The sequence below is a fragment of the Balaenoptera physalus genome (genome assembly GCF_965194825.1).
Source record: "Balaenoptera physalus genome assembly, chromosome: 21".
NCBI classification, from domain to species: Eukaryota; Metazoa; Chordata; class Mammalia; order Artiodactyla; family Balaenopteridae; genus Balaenoptera; species Balaenoptera physalus.
This window is the reverse complement of record NC_138902.1, coordinates 33,834,918-33,850,189: the sequence shown is the minus strand read 5'-3', so window position 1 is coordinate 33,850,189 and position 15,272 is coordinate 33,834,918. Positions and strand designations below refer to the sequence as shown.

At 49.4% G+C, this 15,272-nt stretch overlaps 1 protein-coding gene across 7 annotated transcripts in view; it reads right to left on the bottom strand.

Moving 5' to 3' along the window:
* DLGAP2 (DLG associated protein 2) overlaps positions 1-15,272 on the bottom strand; it is a 736,824-nt gene that overhangs the window by 318,946 nt on the left and 402,606 nt on the right. For 4 of the 7 annotated variants that reach the window (XM_082443969.1, XM_082443964.1, XM_082443966.1 and 1 more), the window contains one exon: positions 8,387-8,419. In XM_082443969.1, the coding sequence (XP_082300095.1) occupies positions 8,387-8,419 (33 nt within the window). Of the gene's footprint in view, positions 1-8,233; positions 8,314-8,353; positions 8,580-15,272 lie in introns of those variants that run through there. The other 3 variants (XM_082443971.1, XM_082443968.1, XM_082443972.1) reach the window with 3 other exon arrangements.

Sequence of the window (15,272 nt, the reverse complement as noted above, 5' to 3'; positions counted from 1 at the left end):
CTGATAGTCAGGGCCTTGCTGCTGCCCTGTGGATCCACGGGAGAAAGTGGATTTACAGGGCTGGTGGCACCGGGACGGCCATTGTGCCATGAAGCCAACTCTGCCCGAAGGTCCAAGGCACAGAAACGCTTCTTTGTCTTCGAAAGTGTCTTGGTACTCGCCACGTCAGAATGAGACTCCCAAAAGGATTCTCACAACGTTTGCCAGTGTACAGCATAAAACTCAGGGTCAGAAAATTACAGGAAAAGAGGTAATAAGAGGAGATCATTTAACCTCTGCATGGACATTTCATTCTCAGGAAATAGAAGCACTCCACTTCTTCGTGTTCCCAGAGCTTAAGAAGATGGAAAGAATTCTCTCACGGATACTGATTCACATCAACCAAAAGACAGCCTAAATTTTGGGTATTTTAGGCACGGACCCTGAGGTGACATGAATGATATTCAAAATTTAAAACAAAGTTCTTGCTTTCAAGGTGGCGACATTCTAACATGGAAAACAAATGTTACAGCCTGTCTTCATGCTAAATTTCTCTCTTTATCCATTTTTTCCAATATTATAAAGGAGTTTATTATGAATTACTAGAAATAGTAATTTGGCGCTTCTCAACATTCCACTGCATATATTCTGTGTGTGCTTTCACCTCCCAAATATGCTCCAGAATGCAACAAATAGGCATAAGTTTAGCGGCAAGAAAATAGACGGTACTTTACCTACACGTTGGAAACCTGAAACCTGATATTTAAATTATCTGGTGACCAGAAACATAGAATATTTATTTATTCCTTGAGCAAATTAATGAGGTAAAATTGTTTCAGTGCCAGCTGAATGCCTGAATCTCAGATATTGGATAATCTAAAAAAAATTAGAAATTTGCAAATCAGGGTTCTTTGTGCATTTTATGTCATTCGGCATAAATGCATAATTGTGACAGAGTCTCAGACACCAGATGGTATGTGCAATTCATCCCCTTTTCACTCTATTTTATCATATTTAATAGCTGTAGCTTCACCTCTGAGCGAAGCTTACATAACTGCCTTTGTTGGCAATAAGACCAGATATACTAATGATTAGCTTTATGCATTTGGTTCAGAAATACGCAACTGGGCACTTTGGGATGTAAAGATGAAGTGACACAGCTCCTGTGCTCAGAGTGCCTACAAATCAGCACTCATCTCCAAGTCTGGTACACATTGTGCTCCAACAGGTATCCCTGGAGAACAAAGAATGGGAGGAAGGCTACCAGGAAGCACAACAAGGCATGGAAGATCCCAGAGGGTGAGTGCCCATGGGTGACGGAGAGGACCCAGAACCCTGCATCACGGAGATGGAGCTCGAGCTGGTCCTTGAAGGCTTTTCTAGACTTTTCTATGTTTAATACAAATACATTGCAAGTCTCCTCTCCCCCTGTACATGCAAAACTAACCTCTGCTGAGATAACAAGTGCCAACCACCCCTTGCGTGTCCCTTGATCCCCCTCTCTCTGCTCATCACACACACACACACACACACACACGGTCCCCACCAGCCCTCCTCCAACCTCTGTCCATCACAAATGCTTCAGTGTCCAAGTGCACTCTTGGAGCCCTCCATTAGGATGTGGCAACCAGAATCCAGAGGGTGCATGAGTTACTCGTGGCTACATGAGGTGGGAAAGGCAAGATGGGTCAAGTTTATGGCAGATTTTGAATGTGGAGTTCATCCTATAGATGACAGGGACCTTGACACCATTTGAGGAAGGAAATGATACCGTCTGACCTATAATTCAGGAATAGATATTTATCTGCCTCAGGCTATAAAGACTCGAGGGGCTGGAAGGTGGGCTCGCTGAGCTTTGGGGGCCCTGGGAAGGGAAGGCAGAGATGCTCCACCGAGAGAATGTGGTCCAGAGGAATCTCTTTTCATCCTAAAGCCAAGTGGGTTCTGGATTTCTGCAAATATTTCCAATAAAAGCTCAGATTGTTTGGGCAAGAACTTGCTGTGGCCACAGAGCCACAGTATAAAAGGACTGAGGTTGAGCAGAGAACTAAACCTTAACCTTGGCAAGAACTCCCTTCAGCCGTCAGTAGACAGGGTTCCCAGCAGGGATGCCGGGGGGAAAGGAAACACCTAGGAGCTCATCTCTCTCCCTGGGGAACCAGCTTCCTCCTGCAAGATTCTGAGTACGTACTGAGATTAGCGAGTCTCCCATCAGAATTTTGAATTTGTCAGTTTCTCATTGTAATCCTATTTTTCTTTTCTGTCTTTTTTTTTTTTTTGCATATTTTCAGTCTATTCTAAAGTAATGATTGTTTTGGCTTCTTAGAGCAGTATCCTTTTATCATTAAATAATGATTTTATTTATCTGAAAAAATACTTGAGTCACTTCTCTCGTATTTTGTGTTATCTGAGCCTTTTCCCCTCTCTCTCTCCCTCTTTCCCCTTCTAATGAGATTTCTGTTGCACATGTGGCATCTTCCTTACTCCCTTCAATTTTCTCAGTAATCTTTAGACATGACTCTAACGCCAATGCCATCTAACATCAATTTTGATGACAGTAAGCCTCTGCCGTCACTGTAGCTTGTATATTCTCTTTGGCTATATTTAAGATCATTTGTTTGTCTCTCATATTCTTTTTTTAAAAATTTGTTTATTTTTATTTTTTTTTTTGGCTGCATTGGGTCTTCGTTGCTGCGCGCGGGCTTTCTCCAGTTGTGGCGGGTGGGGGCTGCTCTTCATTGCGGTGCGAGGGCTTCTCATTGTGGTGGCTTCTCCTGTTGCGGAGCACGGGCTCTAGGCACGTGGGCTTCAGTAGTTGTGGCTCACAGGCTCAGTAGTTGTGGCTTGCGGGCTCTAGAGCGAAGGCTCAGTAGTTGCGGTGCACGGGCTTAGTTGCCCCGCGGCATGTGGGATCTTCCTGGACCAGGGCTTGAACCCATGTCCCCTGCATTGGCAGGCGGATCCCCAACCACTGAGCCACCAGGGAAGCCCTGTTTCTCATACTCTGAAGTTTCACTTTGTAAGATATGAATGTGCTTTATTTATTGGCTTCAGTATTTGTGGTCTGTAGATCAACAGGCACAGCCCATTGCTTCAGTTCTGGAAAAATCTCAGCCTTTCCTCCTTTGAGCAATGTCTCCTTTCTCTCCATAGTATCTTTTATATGCTTATGCAAAACTCTAGGTAATATCCTCATATCGTTTTTCTAGTTTGCTCATTCTCTTTTCAGCTCTGTCAAATCCACTTATAACACACGGACACAGTAGCGAATTTAAATGACATTTCTTATTTCTAGGTACACAGTTTTTTAATCCGTCTTTGTTTTCATGCCAGATAGTTGTTTTATTATGGTTTCTTTTCCTTTTGAAAATCTCTTTAGTAATTTTAAGCCTACCCAACGTCTCTGCAAGTCTGTTGATTCTCATCCTTCTATCATGTTTTCTCACCCCCAAAGTTTCTTTACAGGGGTTATGTTTTATTGTATGTTTATCTAAAGTGGGGGTCATTTTTTAAGTGGAGGAGTAGCCCCTGGAGCCCTGTTTTGTCAAAGATCCTGTAGATAATTTGTGATTTAGATTCTGCCGCAGCCCGTCAGGTTTGGACAGAATCCTAAATGCTTCTGCTTCTGGAACAACGTTCACATTAATTTCACCACATGGTCCTTCAGACACAGGTGGTAGAAATTCAGATTTCACGTCCGTGCCTAGAGTGTGTGTACCCTGGTAACCATATTCTACCCATGACCCTGGTAATGTGATAAGCTTCCTTTATACTTTCATGGGTCAGTGTTTTCCAGTCCTTCTCTCACACATGGGGAAACTTGCTGAGATTCCGGGTTTCATTCCCAGGGCTCAGTTCCAGCTTCCCCGCCAGCCCCGCACCACAGGTGCAGCCAGTGTCCCTCATCTGCCCGAGCGTCAGCCCTCTGCCCACCCCCGCACCCTTCTGGGTTCACTTCTCAGGGGCCAATGTCCCTTGACTCATGCCTATCCTCGGGTTTAAAATCCTTTCCTAATTCTTGGCACCTAAGCGATTCCCTCTCTTTCTTTCATTCAAGTTCAACCATGTGCTGAAAGCAAATGTTGATAAAATCATGCAGCGATTTTATGTGTGTAGTAGGGCCGGGACAGTCTTCCATGCTTTCTGATGTCCCCCATCATAAACTTTTATGAGGAACAGTATTTTCTGTCTTACCCTAGGCAATATCTTCTGATTTCCGCTATAACACAAACCATTTTAAGGTCCTAGAAGACAGATTGGCTGGAGCAGAGTTCTGTTTTCTCTCAAAAATTAGTTGAATTCTTTAGTTCCTAAGCAACACTAATTTTTTTTTCTAGAGTGCCTGGCACATGGGGAGAACTTAATAAGTGGTGGTTATCTTCCACTAACCATCCAAGAAGAGCAATCAGAAAAAATGATGTTTATCCAAAGCATACAATTAAAAAGGTATGATCTTAAAACAAGAGAGGCACGAGCTGTATTTGAGAATTAATGCCCCCGTTTCCATGGACGGGGGTGAGAGCTGGGAGGAGGGATGGAAATGCTTCTCTCTAAACCCTTTGATGCCCAGTTTTCTAAAAGCAACCTTATTATTTTCCCTAATTGTTGAGGGGCCTTAAAATCTCAGGATGACACATTCTCAATTAAGGTACAAAAAATAGTGCGGAAATTTCCACTGTTTAGAGTCACTTGCAGGGAAAATCTTGATTATTTGTATTAAAAAAAAATCAAGAACATAACACTATAAATACCGGGGGAAATTCTCCTTTTCTCAAATGATGGGTTATGAAGAAAGAAGAGGTATTTGGGACTCATTCTATCTGTAGTAAAATACAAGAGTCTGTATGTCTGTCCAAAATTCCAGGAGCAGTATGCAATTTAAAAACAACATGATCAAAGTAAAAAAAAAATTCAGATTTAGAAAGAAAATCCCTCACTTTAAACTTTTTGAGATTTTCTTTTCTTAACCTTATATTTGTTTTTGGACTGGTATTTCTACAAATAAGATTTTCCCAATGATCCAATGTATATTTATGCCACCACAAATGGTCCACTGCTTTGAAGTTATAATCTTAAGGCCTCTATCACTGAAAAATCTTCCATTCTAAAATCCATCCTAACATTTTTGTAGCACGTTCCTTCATGCCAAATTTATATCATAATAGCCTATTTTATTTCTTAGTTTTAATTGGGTTAAATAACATAAATGTAAGACATTGTTATTACATTATAGTAGATTTCAAATAAGTTCTCCTCAATCCCGCCCAGGCATCAGGATCTGTCTTCCCACATCAGAAAATCTATTAGGTAGGAGGGCAGGTCGAACCACAAAAGTGTAAACAAATAGACAAATGCATGAACGGACATCTGTGGTCCCACCAAATGTCCATAATTTTCCTTGTGGTCTTGTTAAAAAGCAAGGGATATCACGTATCTGTCAGTAAAGTTTGGAAAGGATCATATACCCTTAAATTATCTTCCTATATTCAAGTGATGGATTATAGCATACAAAACCTTCAGAGATACTTTCAATGTCAAGAAGATCTGAGAAGGTGACCTTCTTGCTATATAACATCCAGTTACTTCCAAGGTCTAAACGATAACAGGAACCACTAGGGAAATGATACAAATGGAGACAGTCTTACTGTTAAATTATTATAGAAAATTATTTTAACAAATGAGATGGCTCTGAGTAAATTTTAAGCTTTTTTTGGTTTTGTTTTGGAATGGGTCCCCATCCCAGGGAACCACTGTGGTCACTGTTCCCTTGCAAATGCCTAGATGAATCTGAGTCACTAAATGACCCCCCCCCCACTTTCACGCCCCCTCTCTTGCAAGCATTCAGAGTTGAGTGGTCCGTATATTCTGAGTAGAAAGAAAGATACCAGTAAATAACAATAAATCCCATTAAACATTCTCATAAAAACATAGTCATCCAAATTTCAGAAACCTTGCAATGTAGAAAGTGTAAGCAATACTGAAATTGTGATCTACGTTTTATATACAATTAAACTTTTATGTTCCCTGGAAAACAGGCCACAGCAGTGCAGTGATCCACAATCTCAGAATTCTGAGGTCTCCAGCCTCCCGTAAACTTGGTTCCTAGTCTCACTAGCTTCACAGATATTATCATCTGAGACAATGTTAATTATTCAATCTGGATCCAAAGAACCAGCTCTCTCCCAGAGAACCAATCATTAAAATGCAAATAGGTGTTTCCCACTTCACTGGTTTAGCAGTGAAACGCTGTTCACAGCCTTCTGACAAGAAAGAGGAGCTCAGTCAGTTGATGCCTTAACCTTCTGGGTGTGATGAGCGTGGGCCGCCTGGATCTAAGCTGTACATCCTGTCGCCAGCCTCCAGCTCTGATCCTCCCTGGGCAGGGGGCTTACGAGGGAACTGATTGAAGCTGCCGGAGAAATTACTGAACAAAAAAGCTGATTTCAGATTCCGCTCACTGCACCCAGCCAGCCCTCACTTAGACTAATTACTTAAATGATTTAAAAATGTATGAATATTCATATGATCGTGCTTTTCAGAAAATAAAGCACAGCTGAGGCTGTGCCATCAAGCCTTTCCTGCTCTCTGAGTTGGAGCCACCCACTTGCATGTCTGAAACCCTGAAATGGCTGCAGAGAATCAGATTGTGCTGGGGTGGGGGTGGGGGGTAAGGGGACCCGTAGGGGGTCCAGCCACCGCCCCCCAGATACCCAGCCGCAGCTTGAGACCCCCCCCTCCCCCCGACCTTCGGGGCTCCGGCTGGACGGCTGGGGTCGTTCTCACATGGAGTCAAGCTAGACTCTGACTAAACGTTCACAAGTCCATCTGCCCCAGAACAAGAACAAACGCGTCCCCCGCTTCCCCGGACAGTTCCCCCTCTGCTGGGCTAACGGCTTCCGGGACGTGGACCTTAGACCAGAGCAGATGGAAGCAGCCCCGGGCTTGTCCGAGTCGGGCCGGCCCTGGTGTGAGCGCAGGGCTGGGGCCTCAGCCTGGACCTGGGTCCCGCCTCGCCGGGCTGCAGGCCCGCCGGGGGCTCGTTCGCTCCGGAGCCAGCCCGCCGCCCTGGGCGTCCGCGGACACTGACCGACGCCCCCGAGCCTGGACGCCCGGGGACGCACGTGCCTACCTCCGCCCCTCGCCCCTCGCGCGCGCCGGGCTCCGCCGACCCGGGGACCGCGCTCTGCCCGCCCCGCCCGCCCGCCGCCAAGCACATGCCCGCAGAACACGGCCGGCCGGTCGCGGAAACACGGAGACGGACACACAGCGCGGTTTGCAGCCGCCAACACGTACGAGAATTTCATGTTTCACGACTTTTGTAGGGTACGTAACACGCTGACCACGTTCCACGAAAGGTGTGGGGAAGGGCAAGGAGATTAGACGGGAGGCCAGGGCGGCGGCATGGCCGGTGTGGGGCGACAGCGCAAACCTGCGACAACGAGACAGCACACAGGACACGGTGGAGAACTCCATCAGTCCCCCCGCGACACCCACAGCTCCCCGCAAAACCCCGAGACACCGCATGACACCCACAATCCCCACGACCCCCGGCATCTGCGCGGTTCCCACATCACCAGGCAGCGCAGCTCAGCTGAAACCCGCTCTCGACCGTCATCCTGGAGCAGCCGCCCCGAGGACCATAAAACCCACGCATCGTTCGACCCTGGAAACACCAGGGGCCCAAAGTTCATGTTTCCATGACAGTGAAGCTTAAGACTTTAAAATATGAGCAATCATTGCCATAGCTATCATTATATAGTCCTTAAACAACACGGGAAGAATTCCAAACTTAGCCCTAGCATCTCAATTAACCCAAAACCGAGGAAATACAGTGTTTGATGGAATTTCCAAGTTAACACTAGGTTCACTTTTTTTTTCGACTTGTGGGCAGACACCTTTCTGGTGGTGTGATCGCGTGCATGTACGGAAGCCCCGGGGTGGGGGGGGGGCACTCCACACCTGCTGCCCAGGGCTGGCTGCTCTGACCCCACCCCCTCGGCTTCCGCCCCTGACAACTAGGAGGAAGGAAGAGTTTCCAGAGGTCTCATTGCACGTGAGGCCCGTCAGCGCCACCGGCTAATTTCTTTAAAGCCAATTCATATGTATTTCTAATATTGGCATTTAGAAAACGAACTGAAATTTCTAAAGCCAAACCGAAAGTGTTGCAATTTGGGTGTCATGCCAATTTTCCTTTAGAGATGAGCACCTCCTGCCCAAAGCTCATCCCGCGCTCGGTTCTGATTCTTTTACTCACTTGTTCCATCAAACACCACACAGAACGTGCTTTGGATTTGTAACCCGCCTCTGACAGGCTCCGCAGCGTCTGTCACAGCACAGGCCCCGCAGCGTCTGTCACAGCACAGGCCATGCCCACCTGAGGCAGGTGTGACGAGGGACAGGCACTCACCTTCCGGCTCCCCGCAGAGGGTACACTGGGACTCTGCAAACAGAACAGACAGAGAGACAGTTACTCCCAGGCTCTGCCACTGAGTTAGAGGCTCTGCTGCCGCCTGCCAGGCAGACGGTGCGACCCGGCCGCCCCAGCAAGACGGCCGGCTCTGCCTTTGCACCTCAGCAGATTTTGTTGTAAAGAAACTGCTCTTGCAAATGTTTTACATGATACAGTTTTTCAAAAATGACAATAACTCTTTGTCATATGCATCTGCACACATTATATACATGTTGAAAGCTGTACATGACCCAGATTACTTAGCTGAAATAATAACGATGTATTTTATCACTTAATTTTAATATTGAAAACTTTGATTATGACTCAGATCTCTCAAGCATAAATAATTATGAGCAAAAGTACAGTACTGTATTTCAGTAAAAACACTAAAAAGGACAAATACTGAGTCCTCACAAAACAGGCCCATGACTCAGTACCAGGCTCTGCAGGAGGGACGCACCCCGGGACCCACAGGGAACAAGGGGCCGCAGTCTGCACCTGTGCGGGAGCCCGGGCACCTGTGAGCATGGTGGACGCAGGGCCGCCAGGCTTTCCCACCAGAAACTGGAAAGAGGCGCTTCCTTTTCCCAGGAAGAGTCAGAAAGAGCCACAGAGTCAGGAAAGCCAAGACAGCTGTACACAAGAGCTCCTAGCCCTGAGTGTCTCCCCCCTGCCCTGCCCTCCAAAACCGAGGCCCGGGGGAGCCCTGCAGTGCAAAGTAGCCGCCCCCCTTCCCAAGCAGAGGCCGACGAGGCACCGTGAAGGAGCCCACCCCAGTCTGCTTCACCACGAGCTCCCAAACTCGACTCTGGGTGCTGCACACACACTCCAGCGGCCCCACGTGGGCAGGGGCCCCCGACGCTGCCTGCGTTTAGGGGCGCGCCCGAGGCCCGATGGGCTCCTGTCACGGTGACGAACTCCCCCTGGGACCTTGGGAGCCAGGTCCGCCTGCAGGGAGAGGTCACTGCTGGGGCCTTGGCCTTCGTGAAGCAGATCACGGAGTGAGGATGGGGCGGGGGAGGGGTGGCCACAGGCCAGAGTGTGGCCCTGAGCTCAGAGTGGGCACTTGGGGGACCGGACTTCACACCCAGCCCCACCCTCGGCCTCGACCACCCTCTGCCCCCACTGCCCTGTATGGCAGCAAAACTCAACACCAGGCTGTTTACCCGGGATGAGAATTGCGGAATGATAACCGAATTTGCATCAAAATTGACCCCGAAATTCAAGACCTTCTCAGTAGATGTCATCTCCATCACGGGCTATATATGTTATATACGTTCAAAACTACACAGCAAGTTCAAAACACAGTAGTGGCCCGATGCTGATGATGACTCAGTAACTGACACCCTCAGGAAATTCAAATTCTGTGAATCAAAGATCATTCAAAAGCCTTGGGAGAAAGGTATTAGTTGAGCCGGTGGCATATGAACTTCTCTAGAACACAAGTCTTAAGCAAATGTCATTTCAAATTCAATTATTAATGCATCTAGGCCTTAGCCTTTAAAAAATCATTTCCAGCAAGATCATAAGTGAGAATCTGTCAACTGTGTGTTATAAGCCCAGGACACAAAGCAACTGGCCCGTCACTGCACGTCTGACAGCGTTCTTCTCCTAAAGGTCTGCCCCGGCCTTCTGCCATGAACCACGGGAATTAGTAACGAGATGCGGTGAGGGTCCCCGGCTCTTTCCAGCAAACGCATCCTGGGGGCAGTCACCTCTGAGTCGGAGTAAACAGCTCCAAAGCACCCGACGCCCCATGAGCTGGAAGGAACGGGCGGATGCTGGGAGCTCCCAGCCGGCGTGAGGGCAGGGGCGCTGGGTCAGGGCCGACCCCTCATCACACGGGTCGTGAGCTCCAGACGTTATCATCTCACAATCAGAAACACACACCAGAATAACAACTGACGCCCAGACAGTGACCCACGCAGACGGCGGGCCAGGGACCTCACTGCGATGACACTCCGAATTCCAACACTCCCTTCTCCAGGCGCCTCAGGGACACAGCCCTGGGCCTCCCCCGGGTGCACCCTCTACCTGGTGTCCACAACGCAGAGACAGCAGGCCCACTGCCGCTGGGGATTCACCGGCAACCAGACACACGGAGCAGAAATGCACACAACCCAGTGTGAGCACACGCTAAGACCCCGTGCTGTCCGAGATATCCTGCCCAAGGTTTGCTGAGAAGCAGCTGTTTGATGCGCACAGATATCTCCCAAGCGGCAGCAGGAGAGGCTTCGGAAGCAGGGAGAGGTCCAGACACAGGGGCATCTCCTCTCCTAAGGGCGGCAGGTCCGAGGATCTGACCAAATCCTGGCGCAGGGCCATCGGCACGCACAACTCCAGTGTGAGAAACGCTGACGCTCCCAGAAAATAAAGCCCACTGAGTTAACACGCCCCTTAAAGTCCCTTTCATCCATAAGGCCATTCCGAGCCCCAGTTACATCCCCACCTGTCCTGGGTCCTGTGGTACAAACGGGGAGGTACATTCCTCACTGAGAAGTTTTGCAGTTAGAGGAAAAGGAGGCCTTTCAGAGGCTGGTTGTAGTTCAATGTTACAGCGGCTGGAAGGGCCCTGTGGGTAACAAAGCAGCAGCAGAGAGGAGGGGAAACGGCGGGCTGAGCTGCAGGAAGCTTCCCAGGGAGCGCTTGAGGGGGCGGAGTCACAGCATTGGGGGTTTCGCTGGGCGGGGGGGACACAGAGGTATGAGGCCCAGGCCACCAGGCCCGCACGTGGGGAGTCCCAGGGGAGGCGGGTTGCAGTAGAGGGAGCGGGACGCTCATGGCTCACGTCACGGCGAAGCGTGGGCTCAGGTGAGGGGGGCGTGAGGCCTATGGGGGCCATTTCTCCCAAACACTGAGGGGCCATCAGCACCCGTCTGCAATGTTGGGATATCCCCCTCCTTCCCAGAGCTCAGTTTGCAGCAGGAGGAACCATGGCAGAGATAAACAGGACTCACCTGTCCCAAACCACAAAGCATCTTAACCAGAGGTGGCCATGGGAAGGGGAGGGCATGGGGGGGGGGAGGATGGTCCTGGGACGAAGGAAGGATGGAGGGGCGGCCAGTAACTCAGCGCCAGGCGACGTGGCTGAGGGGACACAGCCTGGAGCCCTGACCCACTTGCTTACGCGACCTAAGACCCTGGGGGTCCCTAGGCAGCGGATGGGGCTTCGCTTCCCTCGTGATTCACTGTAAAAGTAACTATTTCACAGGCTAATGAGGAGGGAGGACCAGCCACCCAGACCAGGGCTGCCCCCCACCCCGTCGGGGCCGCGTGGCCTGTGAAGGCGCTAACCCCTCCAGCCCTGGTTTCCGCATCTGGTTCTCATCTAAAAGGCGGCTCTCCCTGCTGCCGCCACCAAGTGTACTGAACACACGCGGAGCCTGGCGCTGAGCAGGGCTCGGTCAGTGACGGTCCTGGTCCCTGTGCTTCCAGGACGGGGAACCGCTCCTGCCTTGCCGCCCTCGGACACTTCCCCAGGCCCTGCACCAGCCTGACCACACCCCTGGAGCCCCACGGCAGGAAAGGCGCGCCCCCCCGTGGAGCTGGCAGCATCCGATTCACGTTATCACCTCCTTCCTCGAGGAGCACGCACGAAGAGAGAGTCTCCGTGTAGGAGGGAATTAAACGTGACGTGTCGTGCATTCATCATCGTTACTGCAGGGTCTCATTTAAATTAGGAGAAGACTACACTAATTGATGCTAATTGACACAATATGGAGAAATCTGCCTGATGATTTTGTGTGCACATAATCTGTACCTGCTCCGGGCGCAGACCTGCTTATCCCCCCACCCGCGAACCTCATGTCGGGAAGCCGGCCTGCCCTCCTGGGCGTGAGGTGGGCACCGTATTCTAATCTTCCAGCGGCTCCAGTGCGAACCCAGAAAGCATTTTACGGCAGAGGCTGCTCTAGTTTAGGCTCCTGTGTTTAGAGAGGCGGCTCTCAGGCCTGTGAGTGCACAGCTCCCCACCCCCGTTCTCTCTCCTGTCTGAGGATGGGGATGGCCGTGGCCGTAGCCCCCACCTACTTCCCCTCGTGACCCACTGGGGTGGGTGACAGCAGCTGCAGGAGACACAGGTGGCGTGGCAGCCCCCGGGGGAAACGGCTGACGCACAGAGGCCCAGCAGGCACCACTGCCAAGCTCGCTGGCACAGACCTGTGAGCGCGGCCAGGACTCCTGGCAAGGCCAACCTCAAGGTCACTGAGACAGTGACCCCCTGAGGCTCCTTCATATCCAGCCATGAAGGAAAAGCATCGGCGCTCGATCTGCAGGAAGCCGGCCAGCCAGGCGCGGGCGCAGGGCACCTGCTGTGAGCTGGGCTGTGGCAGAGAAGGGCCGGGCGCGCTGGGCTGAGAGGGCGCGGCTGTGCCCCTTGTACTGATGTGCTCTCCCTGCGCCCCCTCCACCTCCCTCCGGAGGCCCTGAGTGATGGCAAAAACAGCCCTCCCTCTCCCGAGCCTCCGCGCCCGGGGGCGCAGGATGCAGGACGCTCTGTGCCCTCACCACCAGGAAGTGGTCCACAGCGACAGCCCCTGCAGGCAAAACTCACCCCTCGAAGGGGAGGTGGAGACACCCGGAACCAGGAGCCACTTCCCGGACAAGCAGAGAGCACGACGGTGCGACCCTCGGGGGAGCTCATGTGACCCGGCGCTCACTCACCAGAGCGCTCGATGTGACACTGCGTGGCGGGATGACTCACGGCAACACACGACACAGGACAACATGCCGAATATTCGGCAAAACGTGACACACAAAACACGGCTATATGACAACACGACTGTATGACATCACTACATGGCAATATACATAACAGCACAACTATAGACAATATATGATCTGTGACAGCATGACTATCTGACAATACAGGACACGTCACAGCCTGACTGTACGATGATATCTCGGGTATATAATAATATGACTATAAAACAACAGGACTATTTGAGAAAATCACTTGACATAATGGCTCAAGAAACCTGACATAAATCATAATTTGTCGATTCTATGAAATCTTATGCGCTAAAATGGAAAAAATCTGAAATATTCAAAAATAAAGAGAAAGAGCCAAGAGTAGAACACTGTGTCTCATTTCCACTTTTGAAAGCATATCCTTTAATATCATTCAATACCTATGTATAGAGAGCCTATTGGGTGCCAGGCTTTATGCTGGGTGATATGCATTGATAATATTACATTGTGACACATGGTGCTGTGTATTTATAAATGCATAGGAAAGCCTAGAATGGTAAACGGCAGATTTTATCAGAAGGTATTTCTAAGGAAGGTAGTGTGATAGCAGGGGTACATGGCCTAGGGCTTAGGTAGGAGACAGAAGGGGATGAAGTGAACTCTCTCAGTGAAGGTACACAAATTTGTAATGCGAAAGGCACTCTTTAAAATTCAAACAGGTTAAGTATAAAGGAAAACAATATTTCTGGCACAAAGTCAGTCCGTAAACATTAGCTGTTAATATTACCATCATCTGACTTGTTCCAATTTCAAATACACAGGATACAATTGACTGTCAAAGGGGGAGCCCTTTGGATTCCCCAATGGATTCTCCCCCCAGGGCCAGTCCAGCAGTGAATGAAGTCATCACATAAATCCTTTCCAAAACCTCGCGCATATTGATCAAACACCAAATGTTAGCACTTTACAAAGAATTTTCATTGACTGTTAATGAATAAAGATAAGGATCACCTCACAGGGGGAGACGCTGAGGAGGAGAACCGATTACAACGGAATAAGAGCCAAGACCAAGAGACCAATGTGTTCTAGAAGCTGCAGCCCCGAGGGAGCAACAGTGACCAGGGCGTGGCAGGGGGAGCAGGACTTGTCTAGAGGGTGGGACCCTTTCGGGAAAGGAATCAGCATACGTGTCTGGGGAAGAAGTCATGCAAGTTTGTTTCTAATCATTTTCAAAATATTTTGTCAAGAGGAAGATTGCTATGTGCAATCTCTCTCTTACCTTTCAGTGGTCACATCAGAAATGTAAAGCATCAAAATAGCAGAAAACTGTATTCAGGCTTCTTCAGTACTTGGGAAACACTTGAAGAAAACCCATCAGAAATTGAGTGGGTGGGAAACATGCTGTTGTGAGTGTGCCCACAGTGGACTGACAGGTCGGGGGGAGGGCAGTTCATTCAAGCAGGTAAATTGCAAGTGAGCAAAATTCTAATGGGTTTTTTAAAATTAAATTTTAAAATGTGAAGGCAAACCCAGGAGTCAGTAGCTTTAATAGAGCGAAGAGCCATAGGGGACAAAATACAAAATCCATAGACAAATAGTTGAGAGGACGTTGTCTTCTCTTGTCTGGAAGCCACTGTTGGCTGGTCATAGACAACCATCCACTCAGGGTCCACAATGGCACATACAACTCAGACTTCAAGATCCGGCTCATGTGGACACCCATGCAGCCAGACCATCTCCCTCCCTCCCTCCCTCCTTCTTTCCTTTCCTCCCTCCTTCCTTCCACAAGTATTGACTGAAATCTCCCATGTCCTAGCATCACCCATGTGTTGGGGGCACAGTTGTGATCAAAACAGAGACCCACCTCCGCTCTGGAGCTCTCATTCTGCACCTCCGGCCCCATCTCGTCTGCTGGGAACAAGCACACAGTGTAGGACGAAGCGCTCACCTACCCCAGAGCTACATCACCTGTGAATGAGTTCACACCTCATCTCACCCCCTTTCCAGCTGTCAAACCCCCAAATGTCATATTTGACTTTGGAATGTTTCTGGGGAGCTGATCTACCCTCCCAGTAAGCTTGACTTAAGGAAGTTAAGTGATTTATTAGAATCTCTGAGCAAAAACAGGGTCCCGAGATTATTCAACTCCAACGTG